Source organism: Schistocerca nitens, chromosome 1 (assembly GCF_023898315.1).
Source record: "Schistocerca nitens isolate TAMUIC-IGC-003100 chromosome 1, iqSchNite1.1, whole genome shotgun sequence".
Lineage (NCBI taxonomy): Eukaryota > Metazoa > Arthropoda > Insecta > Orthoptera > Acrididae > Schistocerca > Schistocerca nitens.
In genome coordinates, this window is record NC_064614.1 from 244,680,961 (window position 1) to 244,699,380 (window position 18,420).

The window sequence follows — 18,420 nt, forward strand, 5'->3', positions numbered from 1 at the left end:
ATAAATGACATCATTTCCACATAATCGTAAAGAGGTAAGCACGGCGTAATGCAAAAACTTTTGCATTACGAACACAAAGCTACACGTAAATAATTATAAGCAACACAATGGTATATAGTACACGAGACGTTAACATGTTATGGTTCCATGAAAAGGGAGTTCCCTGATAAGTGATTTAAGAAAGGACGAATAGCATTTCCTTAGTAATCCATAAATGAGTAGAATAGTATTCCTTATTCCCTCCCCAATGCAGGAAGCGACGCCAAAGCGCAGTTAAGACAGCAATGCGTAATGTAAAATCCTGATTAAATTGTTTTTCTCTGTTTCTCCTTGTGAAAATATTAAACTCTCATAACTGATGGACGCATAACTGGAAAATAAAAAATGCAGATGCATTAAATGCACATATAGTAACACAATGTAAAGGAATGTTAATAAACTACTTGTAATTTTTTTTTAAGTTAACAAACAACCAGTAACTGTAACTGGTGAAGGAATTTTGTAATGTTTTAGTATTTAAGAATTTTCTACGTTTGATACAAATAATGGGTGGAGTGTCAGGCTTAGATGTAAGCCATTGTAATATGCATTGTTATGTCAAAATGTTTATGTGAATTTTAAGTGTATATTGAGCCATATGTAAAAGATGAAGTTGAAAAATTAACAGAAAGGGAAAAAACCTCGAGGACTAAAAGCAATTCACATGCCAAAGTGAACAACGAAATAGATAGTGGTATCCTAACGCTTGTGCAATAGTGCAACGAATCAATTAAGGTAATGTCATGCTACACAATGTCTCATATATTAATCAGCAAACTACAATTGTGCTAGAACCACTTACCTAGATGTCAGGTGTTGATGTGCAGTATTCACCCCACAGAAAATGTGGATACAACAGAGAAGATCCTTCCCAGGCCGTAGGAAAGGTGAATTATCTTCCACAGCATTGGTTCTTGAAAAGTAAACGCACATGCATCGCACCCACGTTTGAAAACTACGTCCCAACGACCTATTCAACGGATAGTACAGCACTCAGAGTGAAAATGACACTAAAAGTGCGAGTGGAATTGCGGACGACCGTACCCAATGATATGTCGAACATTTAAAGGTTATTGCGCAGTCAACAAACATATTTAGCGCACATGCGCACAGAGACGAGCAATGTTGGCAAAGAGATGAGTAACCGCTCTTGGACTGCCCTCAAGTATATACTTGGTAAATTATCATTCCATATGTAAGTTATCCCCCCCCCCCCCCCCCCATGAACCATGGACCTTGCCGTTGGTGGGGAGGCTTGCGTACCTCAACGATACAGATAGCCGTACCGAAGGTGCAACCACAACGGAGGGGTATCTGTTGAGAGGCCAGACAAATGTGTGGTTCCTGAAGAGGGGCAGCAGCCTTTTCAGTAGTTGCAGGGGCAACAGTCAGGATGATTGACTGATCTGGCCCTGTAACACTAACCAAAACGGCCTTGCTGTTTTGGTACTGCGAAAGGCTGAAAGCAAGGGGAAACTACAGCCGTAATTTTTCCCAAGGGCATGCGGCTTTACTGTATGACTAAATGATGATGGCGTCATCTTGGGTAAAATATTCTGGAGGTAAAATAGTCCCCCATTCGGATCTCCGGGCGGGGACTACTCAAGAGGATGTCGTTATCAGGAGAAAGAAAACTGGCGTTCTACGGATCGGATCGTGGAATGTCAGATCCCTTAATCGGGCAGGTAGGTTAGAAAATTTAAAAAGGGAAATGGATAGGTTAAAGTTAGATATAGTGGGAATTAGTGAAGTTCTGTAGCAGGAGGAACAAGACTTCTGGTCAGGTGACTACAGGGTTATAAATACAAAATCAAATAGGGGTAATGCAGGAGTAGGTTTAATAATGAATAAAAAAATAGGAGTGTGGGTAAGCTACTACAAACAGCATAGTGAACGCATTATTGTGGCCAAGATAGACACGAAGCCCATGCCTACTACAGTAGTACAAGTTTATATGCCAACTAGCTCTGCAGATGCTCAAGAAATTGAGGATATGTATGATGAGATAAAAGAAATTATTCAGATAGTGAAGGGAGACGAAAATTTAATAGACATGGGTGACTGGAATTCGACAGTAGGAAAAGGAAGAGAAGGAAACGTAATAGGTGAATATGGATTAGGGCTAAGAAATGAAAGAGGAAGCCACCTGGTAGAATTTTGCACAGAGCATAACTTAATCATAGCTAACACTTGGTTCAAGAATCATGAAAGAAGGTTGTATACATGGAAGAACCCTGAGACTCTAAAAGGTTTCAGATAGATTATATAATGGTAAGACAGAGATTTAGGAACCAGGTTTTAAATTGTAAGACATTTCCAGGGGCAGATGTGGATTCTGACCACGATCTATTGGTTATGAACTGTAGATTAAAACTGAAGAAACTGCAAAAAGGTGGGAATTTAAGGAGATGGGACCTGGATAAACTGACTAAACTAAGGGTTGTGCAGAGTTTCAGGGAGAGCATAAGGGAACAATTGACAGGAATGGGGGGAAAGAAATACAGTAGAAGAAGAATGGGTAGCTTTGAGGAATGAAATAGTGAAGGCAGCAGAGGATCAAGTAGGTAAAAAGACAAGGGATAGTAGAAACCCTTGGGTAACAGAAGAGATACTGAATTTACTTGATGAAAGGATAAAATACTAAAATGCAGTATGTGAAGCAGGCAAAAAGGAATACAAACGTCTCAAAAATGAGATCGACAGGAAGTGCAAAATGGCTAAGCAGGGATGGCTAAAGGACAAATATAAGGATGTAGAGGCTTATCTCACGAGGGGTAAGATAGATACTGCCTACAGGAAAATTAAAGATACCTTTGGAGAAAAGAGAACCACTTGTATGAACATCAAGAGGTCAGATGGAAACCCAGTTCTAAGCAAAGAAGGGAAAGCAGAAAGGTGGAAGGAGTATGTAGAGGGTCTATACAGGGGTGATGTTCTTGAGGACAATATTTTGGAAATGGAAGAGGAAGTAGATGAAGATGAAATTGGAGATATGATACTGCTTGGAGAGTTTGACAGAGCACTGAAAGACCTAAGTCAAAACAAGGCCCCGGGAGTAGACAACATTCCATTAGAACTACTGACAGCCTTGGGAGAGCCAGGCCTAACAAAACTCTACCATCTGGTGAGTAAGATGTATGAGACAGGCGAAATTCCCTCATACTTCAAGAAAAATGTAGTAATTCCAATCCCAAAGTAAGAAGGTGTTGACAGATGTGAAAATTACCGAACTATCAGTTTAATAAGTCATAGCTGCAAAACACTAACACGAATTCTTTACGGACGAATGGAAAAACTGGTAGAAGCTGGCCTCGGTGAAGATCAGAAATTCCGTAGAAATGTTGGAACACGTGAGGCAATACTGACCCTACGACTTATCTTAGAAGAAAGATTAAGGAAAGGCAAACTTACATTTCTAGCATTTGTAGACTTAGAGAAAGCTTTTGACAATGTTGACTGGAATACTCTCTTTCAAATTCTGAAGGTGGCAGGGGTAAAATACAGGGAGCAAAAGGCTATTTACAATTTTACAGAAACCAGACGGCAGTTATAAGAGTCGAGGGGCATGAAAGGGAAGCAGTGGTTGGGAAAGGAGTGAGACAGGGTTGTAGCCTCTCCCCGATGTTATTCAATCTATATATTGAGCAAGCAGTAAAGGAAACAAAAGAAAAATTCGGAGTAGGTATTAAAATTCATGGAGAAGAAATAAAAACTTTGAGGTTCGCCGATTACATTGTAATTCTGTCAGAGACAGCAAAGGACTTGGAGGAGCAGTTGAACGGAATGGACAGTGTCTTGAAAGGAGGGTATCAACAAAAGCAAAACAAGGATAATGGAATGTGGTCGAATTAAGTCGGGTGATTCTGAGGGAATTAGATTAGGAAATGAGACTCTTAAAGTAGTAAAGGAGTTTTGCTATTTGGGGAGCAAAATAACTGATGATGGTTGAAGTAGAGAGGATATAAAATGTAGACTGGCAATGGGAAGGAAAGCGTTTCTGAAGAAGAGAAATTTGTTAACATCGAGTATAGATTTACGTGTCATGAAGTCGTTCCTGAAAGTATTTGTATGGAGTGTAGCCATGTATGGAAGTGAAACATGGATGATAAATAGTTTAGACAAGAAGAGAATAGAAGCTTTCGAAATGTGGTGCTACAGAAGAATGCTGAAGATTAGATGGGTAGATCACATAACTAATGAGGAGGTATTGAATAGAATTGGGGAGAAGAGGAGTTTGTGCCACAACTTGACCAAAAGAAGGGATCGGTTGGTAGGACATGTTCTGAGGCATCAAGGGATCACCAATTTGGTACTGGAGGGCAGCGTGGAGGGTAAAAATCATAGAGGGAGACCATGAGATGAATACACTAAGCAGATTCAGAAGGATGTAGGCTGCAGTAGGTACTGGGAGATGAAGAAGCTTGCACAGGATAGAGTAGCATGGAGAGCTGCATCAAACCAGTCTCAGGACTGAAGACCACAACAACAACAAAACAACAACAACAACAAAACAACAACATGTAAGTTATGTATTTCCTGTAAGATAATGTGTAAGCAAGACAAGCTGACATATCCAACCCAAAAATACAAAGAGAAATGCACTGACAAATAAAGGTCATTGTACCCCCTTCGGCACAAACTTAAATAAGCTGTACGAGTTTATACAAAACACTGTGCACCTCCATTACATGTCACAGTGTGGGGGCAATTGTATACGTACATAAGGAAAAGCCCCACCAAACTATAACAAAAATTTAAAATCACGCAGCCGCTGTAAGCACCAATAAAGGTATATTTTGAATGCCAGAAGGCGGATAACAAATGATAAACAATTGCGTTTTTTTTTTAAGTGAGACTCAGTCTTTAGTTCTTGAGGGGAGAAGACATATTTTTTGTAAGATGTGTGTGGTAGCCATTTGTGTTGTATGAATAATAATGATTATTTGTGCAAAACCACGAAAGTTTTCCTTTCCTCCGTGCAATACGTAAATGTCATGTCACCAATGCAGCCTGCATGTATATAGAAGAAGTCCGATAAATGAAATTTACGTTACCTACACAGTCAAGAAGAATAAGCTTTGCGGTGTCAGAAGAAGAAGCATCTAACATGGAGTGTGTAGATCTCTACTACAAGGGAGTTAAGTTCAGCTTAATATGGACTCAAAGGAGAGAAACTCTAAAAACTAAAATTTGGGTATTAATTGAAAATAATTGATTTCTATTAATCTCTTTATTAATGTACCCTTTCTTATTATTCCTATTTATATGTACACATACATAAATTTGCAAAAGTTGGCAGAGAGTGCCAGATAAGAGGCGTCACTGCGCTTGTGCAGCAATGGTGACAAAGGAAGCCCATTTGTTCATATGTGTAAAACATTAAAATATCTTACATTATGTCATAAAAGAAACACAAGACACCAGAGTATACTCCAAGAGTGTCGGAATTTCGTGAACCACACTAAAATGCATAGTTCGCCTTACAGTGCACATTCGTATGTCCAGATTCCCATTGATGTACGCCTCGACCTGATATGAAGCTTTTCAGTGTGGCTTTCAGGACGTAAATTTTCTTGAAGTACCAGTACTGTATTATCTCATGTTTGGTTCTTTATTATGGCATAATGCCAGATGAAAACGTACACTTGAAATGCAGCAAACAGATGAAACTAGCCAACTCAGTAGGAAAGCTTGATAAAAGCCAAATTTCTTTAGCAAACCTGCAAAAATAACTTTATTGTTTTGCAATGCGATGAATGCTTGACTGTCAGAAAGGTGGGAATAAAACAAAATCTGAAACTAGTAACATATTTTAGGCTTTCTTAATTATGTGAATGTATTTTAATTCATTTGATAGCTTCCAGCGACAGAAATCCATCTAGTTTTCATTTAATGTGAGAGTAGTAAATGAAGAGGAAACAGAAAAATCGCTAAATGTAACCACGGGTCACGTGGAGACTCTTCTCCTCCCCACCACTATAACTCAGACTGCTCTGCCCATCAGAACGTCAAAAATTAAGAAAACTTTTCAAAAATAAGTTCATTTTGTAGCGCACATCTTTCTGAAGAGTCAGATACATAAAACATATATCTCTGAGGAAATGTATGACACATTATTTGGTCTTAAGTGTGCAGTGAAATGCCACACCTCTTCAAACACCATTCTCATACGCATGTCACTGTATTTCGCTCTGTGGAATTCAAACATGTATATTTTTGTAATGGATGCCATCAAACTATTTCAGGACAGTGGAATTTAAAATGTCCTGTAGTGCCTCTCCTGCTTCCAGTCAGCCAGTTTGACATCCAGCCCCACTTTTTTTTTATATACAAAAAAACCTCACAATTAATACTGGATAGGATTATTTGTAACCGGGAGAACAAGAACTTTTCAGAAAATCTGGACTCTTTATTGCCTATTAGCAAGTAACTTGCTCTTGTGTGTGACATAAAATTAAATATAGGATACCTAAAACCAGTAAAGACAAGAGACAGGCATGACAGTACACATATCTTCAATCATTAGGTCCTAGTGATTTTTATCTCTAATCTCGCTACAGTTTTACATGATGTGCTTTCCTTTCTGCGAAAGAACTATTACCTTATCAAAGTTTGTCAAATGTTTCGCTACATGAAAAAATAGAAATGTCGTCTAATAATGAAAAAGCTCTTAATACAAATAGGACCCAAGACTGGGGTGGTTTCTCGATCTGATTACGTCTATTTTGTCACTGTGTACTGGAGAAAACAAATTAGGCCTTTCTAATATTTCAGCAATTGTAACACACACCAAATAAGTGAGACTGTTTTGGCAATAATGATCATTTTTATAATACGTCAGAATATAATTCAAGTACCAATATGAAATAACCATTTGGCCTACTACAAGCAAAACGCTTCACGTTAGGAAACAGTTTCACATTTCATTCATATGCTACAGTTTCTCATGCACGAGACTGAAAAGTAGTAGAACGAAATTTTTGTATAAATTTGGAATCGTCATATTCTTCCATAATTTATGTGATGTTCCCGTTTCTTCTCCTTCCTTGTTCTAACAAACAGTCTTGTCATCACTAATTCTGTAGCTATTCCTACCACTGTCAAAACTCATTCTCCGGTTAACTTTACTGACCCTGCCACAATCTCCGGTTTAGTTATCCAGCGATTATTCTCTAATTAGGTGTAATTACATGTTAGTACAATGCGTTTTCCGCGCTACTCCCAGAATGGAACTTACGCGGCTGCTAGCCAGGGACTATGACTGGCCCTGTCTAGTGTAGCAATCTAGCCAAAAATTTTCTGTCAAAATTTCACTTTCTTGGATACACCGAGAAGAAAATACGTAATCTTTCTTACCTGTTGTTCCTGTTAGTCGTTTATTTCCACTCTGGTGGTCGAATCTATGGATTTCTCTAGTAATTAAAACAACTCTGAACATTCACAAACCGAATCAACTACATTAACAAGCAGCAGTTAGCATTCACTGGTTCAGCTTTATTGTGCTCAGCTCGTATAGCCCCGTCCCGTTTTGTCTGCAGGAAAGTTTATTTCTAAACGTGACGAGGATTCCCCTGGCAGAAACATCACATACACTATGCACACATTCAAAAATCAACTTAGAATGTGTTCAAAAACCAGCAGAGGTGCGTTTCAAAATCATATGAATAATCGATAGACCGACGTGTGCTGGATGCTAGGTGCTTTGTGAAACAAGGTTTTTTTCCTCAAGAATATGAATTTTGCCCCTCCCCCGAAACTGACGCCTAGTTCAGATACCCCAGTTTGCCTCCCCCCCCCCCCCCCCCACTAGATCCGGGCCTGCTGTGCACGCGTGAATGTGGCGGCTTGGGTGCACCAATAAAACTTTTCCGGGTAGCATGTGGGTGGTTGCTGCTACTGCTGCTTACACAGCCAATAGCCACATTTCTGTAGCCAGAAGTGGGAGAAGGTGCGACTCAACTGTGCATCTGCATGAGCCCGCTCGTAACTGATTAAGGGGCTCCGGAAAGGCTCAAAATCATGAAAAGTTCAATTTTTACTTTTTTGCGTTTTCTGAATCTGCAGACTATTACCTTTTAATAGATATATAATTTATTCAATTCCGAAGACTACAACTATTTTTAAATTTTTTTTGAAATGTGTTCTACATGGGCGTGACCCACTGTGGCGCTGTTTAACTGCTGTCAAATGGTGTTATTATTAACGTCCGTGTTCATCAGGTACATTTTAGTGATGTGAGATAAAGTATGTGTTGTGGCTAACCTGTGATGGTTCAATATATATCACTGGTGTGATTGTCGATTGTTTCATGTTTATTTACTCTGTCGTTATCTCGAAAATATTCGTAATTAATTCTGTTTCTTGAGTCTCTGTTTTGTTGAAGTATAATAATGAGTAAAAGTAAAGTTATTAGAAATCCTCTGAAGGCTTTTAAGAAAAGGAGAAATGTTGGAAAGCCAAAGGTATGTGTTATTACTGTAAACAATAAAGACTATGAAAATCCCCAACATAGCTTGTGTCCCAAAGAAGAAGACAGTTGGTGTAAATATAACAAAGGATTGCTAACTGGTGAAGTGTACACTCATAAGCATAGTCTGCCTCATGCAATAATGGAGGTGATAAAACCTATTTTCAGAGACTTAGCAGCACCTGAACTGTTGAAAAAGTGTATTCACGGAAAAACTCAAAACCCCAATGAAAGTGTAAATAGTGTTATATGGTCGAGAATCCCCAAGACTGTATTTGTTGGAATAGAAACACTTCACTTTGGTGTGTATGATGCTGTTGCGACTTTCAATGATGGCAACATTGTAAGGTGCAAGGTATTTAGAAATATGGGAATGAAGATAGGTTCTAACATGGTACGAGCGATGCTTGCTTTAGACAAGGAACGCCTTCGGGCTGCAGACAGGGCTGTAAAGAGTCTAGAAATACAAGCAAGAGTAAACAGGAGGAGGAACAAGAAGAAGCTGGAGGAGGAGTCTGCAGAGGATGAAGATAATCCATCCTATGGACCTGGAATGCACTAAAAAGTTAATCCAATCTTTGTCGCTCGATTCCCAAAACTTTTATTTTCTCATACTAATTACATGTTTTCTAAGGATCTTCCAAACATATTTGTTTCAAACTTTCAGTAAATGTTACATAGTACCTTCTGCATAATTTAACACAGCCTTTTTCCAAAAAACTGTATATTTTTGAATATATAAATAAAAAATTGCAAAAAAATGTTGTGAATTTTCATTACAATTGAAAAAAAATCATCTTTAATAACTGAACTAAAATTTTGTAAAATCCCTGTGTTAAGTTGTAGCCCATATTCCAATAAATAATCTGTAAAAAGTTCAACTTCCTACCTCAAATACTTTGAGAGGAAAGATGTCATTTATAAGCGTTATTTTAACATTGCAAGTATAGGGCGTTCCGGAGCCCCTTAAATGAGTCTAATGTAAACAATTGTGATGTCATGCTCATCGGAGACAATTTGTTGTTATGAATCACTGCATAGTCTTCCAAAAGCCTTTGACACATTTTGCTGTTGGTCAGACGCTTGTACGAGCGCTGTGTTATTTTATATGGCAAATTTCCTTTACAATTTAAGTTTCATTTTCATTTTTTTCTCTCGTTCATGTTTTAATGTGGCAGTATTATTCTGCAGTAGTGGGATACAATAATATCCTTTGTTGGAGTATCGGTTCTTATCATTCAAAATTACAAAAATTTAACAGAAAATTAAAGCAATGAAAAAAAGTTTCTGAATTTTTCCTGGATTTCCTGGTTGTTCCGGGACGTATATAACCTGTTTAATACATTGTGGTAAATTTCCATGAAAGAATGAAACATTTTTTATGTGCCTGCATGGTTGGAAAGCTTGATTATTCCAAGGATCATATAAAGAATTTCACCACTGTACAGTGTACAGCTGTGTATATTGGTTAGCGTATCAATTGCAACTAGAAATGAAAAAAAAATCGAGTTTTGTGCTGTTATGAAACATTGTCATTTGAAGGGCTGGACTGCAGCACATATCAAAACAGAACTGGATTAAGTTCATGAAGACTCTGCAATATCATTGAGGACCTTTCTTTTAGATTAATGAATTTAAACATGGTCTGGTAAGCACTGAAGATGAACCACACTCTGGTCGTCCATTTGAGGACACCCCAAAAGAAATCATTGACAAAATCCATGAAATGGTAATGCAAGACTGCAGAACAAAAATTCATGAGACTTTACACATCTCAGCTTACCAAGTGCATAGCATCCTGCATAGAGAACTGACTACAAAGAAGCTGTGTGCGAGTTGGGTGCCCTGATTGCTCACAGTTGACCAAAAGTACAACAGGCACAACATTTCAACACAAAGTCTGGCAATGTTTAATCACAATCTACAAGACTTTTTGCTCCAGTTTGTGACTCCTAATGAAACCTGGATCCATCACTACTCACCAGAATCAAAATGGCACAAAATAATTGACAAATGCTGATGAAAGTGCATCAAAAAAGGCAAAGACCATTTTCTCTGTTGATTAGGAGATGGCCAGTATTTTTTGGGATTCTCATGGAATAATTCTCAGAGATTATTGGAAACAGACAGAATCCTACTGGACCCTATTATGCTTCATTTCGGATTGTTTGAAAATTGTGTTAGCTGAAAAAAGACCGTCGGCATGCAAAAAAGTGCTCTTTCACCAGGATAATGCACCATCTCACACATCAGCAATAAGAATGGCAAAAGTGCATGAACTGGGCTTTGAATTGGTTCCTCATCCACTCTACTCATCAGACTTAGCTCCAAATGACTTCTTCCTCTTCCCTAACTTGAAACTTTGGCTTGCTGGGAAGAAATTTTCATCAAATGTTAAAGTGATAACTGCACTCAATGAGTATGTTGCAGAGTTTGACAAAACCTACTTTTCCAATGGAACAAAAAATCAGCAGGATTGCTGGACCAAGCATATATCTCTCACAGGGACTCTGTCAAGAAGTAAGGTTAGTTGTTTACAAAACAAAATTTTTTTCCTGCTTTTTTTACCAGACTTATCAAACCATCCTCCTACTTACTATTCAAAAGTTGTTATAAAATGCCAAGAACAGCTAAATGTTACACAGTTCATTTTGTGTGGCCTGTAACTGATGAGAGACACAATTGTGTTTTAGATGTTGTAAGGAATCTGCAGAGTTGTCAGAAGAATGAAGGATTTTTATCCTTTTTGTCGACATGTTGTAATTCAGTGAACAGTGAATGTTTTTGTGGGTGTTTCTTTGGAATTTCAGAAAGCAATTCTTTTGTTCTTAAACTTTCATTGAATGTTACTCTGAAATTAGTATTAAAATTTAATTATTATGCCATATTTATGTTTCAATTACTGATGAAGTTTCAGAACAACTAAAGTCACCTAGCAAACCGCAATCATCACACAACAGATAATCGGAGCATATGTACTGAGCTGCAGTAATAAAACTTTTGGTCTTTATTACCTTTTGCTGTGACAAATTGGAAAATTAAAGATCTGTGTTGGTCAGCTTCACCCCATGTCAATATTCCCTGTTCGTAAAAGTTTGTTTGGTTAGAGTATTGGCATCGGTGTACTGCTGATTTCACTTCTGCATCTATCGCAAAGCGTCGGGCGGTCAGGAATTTCTTCATGGAACCAAACAGATGAAAGTCCAATGGTGCAAGGTCCGGATTGTATGGTGGATGTTGGAGCACTTCCCGTCTAAATTTTCTCATGAACAGGAGCAACAACATGGTGGCGGGCATAGTCATGATGACGTCTGACACCATCAGCATTAAAGTTGTGTCATTTGTCAAGTTAAGCATGTTTTAATGTAGACAGTAGTATTTACAGCGGAGCTGCGTTCAGCCAAGTCCACCAATAACACACCATGCACATCCCGGAAGACTGTCACAAGCACTTTCCTAACAGACTGAATCACTTTGAATTCTTTTCATACTTGGGAACCGGCATGTTTCCACTTCATAGAAGTCTGCTTGTTTAAGGGCATGTAGTGGTATGCCCACAACTCATCACCAGTGACAATTCCTTTCATAACGTCATGCCCATTTGTAGGGAATGCATTAAGTGATCCACATTTATCATCATTCCCCAACCGTTGTGGTTGTCTGTCAGGTTCTTAGGTACCCAGCAAGAAACAACTTTACAAAATTTCAATGCGTCATGACCAATATTGTACACTGCACCATAGGAAATGTTGAACTTTCGCAGTAATATTCGCAGCTGCACATGACAGTCTTTCAAAATTGCTGTCTCAATGGGTCTGACACTTTGCGGATTTGCAGCTGTTACCAGCTGCCCAGCGAGTGATTAATCACTAAGTTTCACATGGCCCTCTTGGAAGAATGGACACCACCTGGAGACATTTTTTTTTTATCCACAGTCATCCCCGTGCATGTCACACATGTCCCTCTGAATTTCACTTCGTTTATGCCCTTTGGCCCACGAATATTTAACTACACTGTGCAGCTCTTCACAAGTTGACAAAGGTAACGTGTGCGCCATTTTTGTTTTGTAGCTCAGGCTTCTCCTGCTAGAGCAGCATGTGAAAACAAGATTCCCTCTATAGTGCAGACTTCAAACTATATTGTCAGGAAATTTCAACATGCCAGCTGCAGTACCAGGGGATAAAAAATTATTGTTTATTACTTTCCGATCCTCCCTCAATTAATTTTATGGTTGAAGTTCCTTGAGTCATAAAACCTGAGTTCAACTAATGCTGGCCAAGAATTTCAGGAATTAAATCATATCCCATTATCTAGTACACTACAATATATTGGGATTCCAATTAGTTGTATCCAACCTGGAAAGCTTATGCACAAAAACCTACATTATCACTAACAATTTAAGTGTATAAAACATTAAATTTATTAGTTATCTTCCTACCTAAGGTAAGTACAAAATTACCAAAAAAGAAATGCAAACAATAACAACTTACATCAGACCAAGACATGAAGCTAGCTGCACTTTGATCCCAGCTAGATGAATCAGTATCAAAATACTCCAAATCTTGCAATTTGCTGAAAGAGTCCCTAAAAGGATCATCTGACGAAGCACTGAAAAAAATTAGTAAAGGTATTAGCTAGAGTACTCACTGTACATTCGTTGATAAACCCCAGATTGTACATATTAATATACCGTTCCCACGAAGTATCTCAGCAAGAACCAAACTCTTAGGGTGGAGAGCAAGGGGGAAACAGCGAGGAGTAGGGTAAGGAGAATGGTCAAGGGGTAAGAGCTACGGGAGAGTTGGGAATAGCCGAAGGGGCGGTGGCAGGAGCCATGAAGGGAGGGACGCAAGCACCAACGGGGAGGGGCGCTCAGGGGCTGAAGAGAGGGGCGAATGCCGAAGGAGGGAGGGAGGGAGTAGGGAGGGAGTATGGAGGTAGGGAGGGGGGAGGGCAGAAGGAGGAGGGGGTAGGGAGGGGGAGGGAGGGGGAGGGCCAAAGGAGGGTGGGGGTAGGGAGGGGGAGGGAGGGGGAGGGCCAAAGGAGGGTGGGGGTAGGGAGGGGGAGGGAGGGGGAGGGCCAAAGGAGGGAGGGGGTAGGGAGGGGGAGGTCCGAAGGAGGGAGGGGGAGAGCCGAAAGAGGGAGGGGGAGAGCCGAAAGAGGGAGGGGGAGGGCCGAAGGAGGGAGGGGGAGGTCCGAAAGAGGGAGGGGGAGGTCCGAAAGAGGGAGGGGGAGGTCCGAAAGAGGGAGGGGGAGGTCCGAAGGAGGGAGGGGGAGGGCCGAAGGAGGGAGGGGGAGGGCCGAAGGAGGGAGGGGGAGGGCCGAAGGAGGGAGGGGGAGGGCCGAAGGAGGGAGGGGGAGGGCCGAAGGAGGGAGGGGGAGGGCCGAAGGAGGGAGGGGGAGGGCCGAAGGAGGGAGGGGGAGGGCCGAAGGAGGGAGGGGGAGGGCCGAAGGAGGGAGGGGGAGGGCCGAAGGAGGGAGGGGGAGGGCCGAAGGAGGGAGGGGGAGGGCCGAAGTAGGGAGGGGGAGGGCCGAAGTAGGGAGGGGGAGGGCCGAAGGAGGGAGGGGGAGGGCCGAAGGAGGGAGGGGGAGGGCCGAAGGAGGGAGGGGGAGGGCCGAAGGAGGGAGGGGGAGGGCCGAAGGAGGGAGGGGGAGGGCCGAAGGAGGGAGGGGGAGGGCCGAAGGAGGGAGGGGGAGGGCCGAAGGAGGGAGGGGGAGGGCCGAAGGAGGGAGGGGGAGGGCCGATGGAGGGAGGGGGAGGGCCGAAGGAGGGAGGGGGAGGGCCGAAGGAGGGAGGGGGAGGGCCGAAGGAGGGAGGGGGAGGGCCGAAGGAGGGAGGGGGAGGGCCGAAGGAGGGAGGGGGAGGGCCGAAGGAGGGAGGGGGAGGGCCGAAGGAGGGAGGGGGAGGGCCGAAGGAGGGAGGGGGAGGACCGAAGGAGGGAGGGGGAGGACCGAAGGAGGGAGGGGGAGGACCGAAGGAGGGAGGGGGAGGACCGAAGGAGGGAGGGGGAGGACCGAAGGAGGGAGGGGGAGGGCCGAAGGAGGGAGGGGGAGGGCCGAAGGAGGGATGGGGAGGGAGTGGGAGGGCCGAAGGAGGGATGGGGGAGGGAGTGGGAGGGCCGAAGGAGGGATGGGGGAGGGAGTGGGAGGGCCGAAGGAGGGATGGGGGAGGGAGTGGGAGGGCCGAAGGAGGGATGGGGGAGGGAGTGGGAGGGCCGAAGGAGGGATGGGGAGGGAGTGGGAGGGCCGAAGGAGGGATGGGGAGGGAGTGGGAGGGCCGAAGGAGAGATGGGGGAGGGAGTGGGAGGGCCGAAGGAGGGATGGGGGAGGGAGTGGGAGGGCCGAAGGAGAGATGGGGGAGGGAGTGGGAGGGCGGGGGGGAGGGAGGGGGAGGGCCGAAAGAGGGATGGGGCAGTGAGGGATGGGGAAGTGAGGGGGAGGGCCGAAGGAGGGATGGGGGAGGGAGTGGGAGGGCCGAAGGAGGGATGGGGGAGGGAGTGGGAGGGCCGAAGGAGGGATGGGGGAGGGAGTGGGAGGGCCGAAGGAGGGATGGGGGAGGGAGTGGGAGAGCCGAAGGAGGGATGGGGGAGGGACCGGGAGGGCCGAAGGAGGGATGGGGGAGGGAGCGAGAGGGCCGAAGGAGGGGGAGGGGCAGTCAGCGGGAGGGTGGGGGGTGGGGAAGGGCAGGCGGCGGGATGGACGCAAGAGCAGGGGGGGTTAAAGGGCTGGGTGCGGGGGCCGCGCATGGGCAGGGGGCGGGGGGGCAAAGGGGGGCGGGGGGGCAAAGGGGGGCGGGGGGGCAAAGGCAGGCAATGGGGTGGCAAAGGCAGGCAGGGGGCAAAGGCAGCCAGCGGCGGGTGTGTGTGTGTGTCGAGGGCAGGCAGCGGGGGGGGGGGGGGGTGCCAGGGCATGCAGCGGGGGGGCAGGGCAGGCAGGGGGTGGGGGGGCCAGGGCGGGCAGCGGGGGGAGCGAGGGCGGGCAACGGGGGGTGGGCAGGGGCGGGCAACGGGGGGTGGGCAGGGGCGGGCAACGGGGGGTGGGCAGGGGCGGGCAACGGAGGTTGGGCAGGGGCGGGCAACGGGGGGTGGGCTGGGGCGGGCAACGGGGGACGGGCAACGGGGGGCGGGCAACGGGGGGCGGGCAACGGGGGGCGGGCAACGGGGGGCGGGCAACGGGGGGCGGGCAGGGGCGGGCAACGAGGGGGGGGCGGGCAACGAGGGGGAGGGGCGGGCATCGAGGGGGAGGGGCGGGCATCGAGGAGGAGGGGCGGGCATCGAGGGGGAGGGGCGGGCATCGAGGGGGAGGGGCGGGCATCGAGGGGGAGGGGCGGGCATCGAGGGGGAGGGGCGGGCAACGAGGGGAGGGGCGGGCAACGAGGGGAGGGGCGGGCAACGAGGGGAGGGGCGGGCAACGAGGGGAGGGGCGGGCAACGAGGGGGAGGGGCGGGCAACGAGGGGGAGGGGCGGGCAACGAGGGGGAGGGGGGGCAACGAGGGGGAGGGGGAGGCAACGGGGGGAGGGGGAGGCAACGAGGGGGTGGGCAGGCAACGAGGGGGTGGGCAGGCAACGAGGGGGTGGGCAGACAACGAGGGGGTGGGCAGGCAACGAGGGGGTGGGCAGGCAACGAGGGGGTGGGCAGGCAACGAGGGGGAGGGGCAGGCAACGAGGGGGAGGGGCAGGCAACGAGGGGGAGGGGCAGGCAACGAGGGGGAGGGGCAGGCAACGAGGGGGAGGGGCAGGCAACGAGGGGGAGGGGCAGGCAACGAGGGGGTGGGCAGGCAACGAGGGGGTGGGCAGGCAACGAGGGGGTGGGCAGGCAACGAGGGGGAGGGGCAGGCAACGAGGGGGAGGGGCAGGCAACGAGGGGGAGGGGCAGGCAACGAGGGGGAGGGGCAGGCAACGAGGGGGAGGGGCAGGCAACGAGGGGGAGGGGCAGGCAACGAGGGGGAGGGGCAGGCAACGAGGGGGAGGGGCAGGCAACGAGGGGGAGGGGCAGGCAACGAGGGGGAGGGGCAGGCAGCGAGGGGGAGGGGCAGGCAGCGAGGGGGAGGGGCAGGCAGCGAGGGGGAGGGGCAGGCAGCGAGGGGGAGGGGCAGGCAGCGAGGGGGAGGGGCAGGCAGCGAGGGGGAGGGGCAGGCAGCGAGGGGGAGGGGCAGGCAGCGAGGGGGAGGGGCAGGCAGCGAGGGGGAGGGGCAGGCAGCGAGGGGGAGGGGCAGGCAGCGAGGGGGAGGGGCAGGCAGCGAGGGGGAGGGGCAGGCAGCGAGGGGGATGGGCAGGCAGCGAGGGGGAGGGGCAGGCAGCGAGGGGGGGCAGGCAGCGAGGGGGGCAGGCAACGCGGGGGGCAGCGAGTGTGGGGGGGGCAGCGAGTGGGAGGGGGAGGGGCGGGCAGCGAGTGGGAGGGGGAGGGGCAGGCAACGAGGGGGAGGGGCAGGCAACGAGGGGGAGGGGCAGGCAACGAGTGGTAGGTGGAGCGGCAGGCAACGAGGGGGAGGGGGAGGGGCAGGCAACGAGGGGGAGGGGCAGGCAACGAGGGGGAGGGGGAGGGGCAGGCAACGAGGGGGAGGGGGAGGGGCAGGCAACGAGGGGGAGGGGGAGGGGCAGGCAACGAGGGGGAGGGGGAGGGGCAGGCAACGAGGGGGAGGGGGAGGGGGTGGCAACGAGGGGGGGGGGGGAGGGGCAGGCAACGAGGGGGAGGGGGAGGGGCAGGCAACGAGGGGGAGGGGGAGGGGCAGGCAACGAGGGGGAGGGGGAGGGGCAGGCAACGAGGGGGTGGGGGAGGGGCAGGCAACGAGGGGGTGGGGGAGGGGCAGGTAACGAGGGGGAGGGGGAGGCAAAGAGGGGGAAGGGTAGACAACGAGGGGGAAGGGCAGACAACGAGGGGGAAGGGACAAAGGAAGAGGGCGGGCAAGGGCAGAAAACGAGGGGGAAGGAATAAAGGAAGAGGGCGGGCAAGGACAGAAAATGAGGGGGAAGGGACAAAGGCAGAGGGTGGGGAAGAGCAGAAGGTCTGAGGGGAAGGGCCGAAGGTAGATAGAAGGTAAGGTCTGAAGGTAGATAGAAGGTAAGGTCCGAAGGTAGATAGAAGGTAAGGTCCGAAGGTAGATAGAAGGTAAGGTCCGAAGGAAGATAAAGGGGAAGGGCAGTGGGTAGGGAGAGGGGAAGGGCCAAAGGTAGGGAGAGGGCGTAGGACAAAGGTAGGGAGAGGGCGAGGGCCAAAGGTAGGGAGAGGGGAAGGGCCGAAGGTAGGGAGAGGGGAAGGGCCGAAGGTAGGGAGAGGGGAAGGGCCGAAGGTAGGGAGAGGGGAAGGGCCGAAGGTAGGGAGAGGGGAAGGGCCGAAGGTAGGGAGAGGGGAAGGGCCGAAGGTAGGGAGAGGGGAAGGGCCGAAGGTAGGGAGAGGGGAAGGGCCGAAGGTAGACAGAGGGGAAGGGCCGAAGGTAGAGAGAGGGGACGGGCCGAAGGTAGAGAGAGGGGAAGGGCCGAAGGTAGACAGAGGGGAAGGGCCGAAGGTAGACAGAGGGGAAGGGCCGAAGGTAGACAGAGGGGAAGGGCCGAAGGTAGACAGAGGGGAAGGGCCGAAGGTAGACAGGGGGGAAGGGCCGAAGGTAGACAGGGGGGAAGGGCCGAAGGTAGACAGGGGGGAAGGGCCGAAGGTAGACAGGGGGGAAGGGCCGAAGGTAGGGAGAGGGGAAGGGCCGAAGGTAGGGAGAGGGGAAGGGCCGAAGGTAGGGAGAGGGGAAGGGCCGAAGGTAGACACAGGGGAAGGGCCGAAGGTAGACACAGGGGAAGGGCCGAAGGTAGACACAGGGGAAGGGCCGAAGGTAGACAGAGGGGAAGGGCCGAAGGTAGACAGAGGGGAAGGGCCGAAGGTAGACAGAGGGGAAGGGCCGAAGGTAGACAGAGGGGAAGGGCCGAAGG

General features: G+C 47.9%; 1 protein-coding gene across 9 annotated transcripts in view; it reads right to left on the bottom strand.

Annotated features, from left to right (window-relative positions):
• The window catches only part of LOC126246592 (uncharacterized), a 175,465-nt gene that overhangs the window by 86,690 nt on the left and 70,355 nt on the right, over nucleotides 1-18,420 (bottom strand). For all 9 annotated transcript variants that reach the window (XM_049948412.1, XM_049948413.1, XM_049948411.1 and 6 more), the window contains one exon: nucleotides 12,997-13,114. In XM_049948412.1, the coding sequence (XP_049804369.1) occupies nucleotides 12,997-13,114 (118 nt within the window). The remainder of the gene's footprint in view (nucleotides 1-12,996; nucleotides 13,115-18,420) is intronic.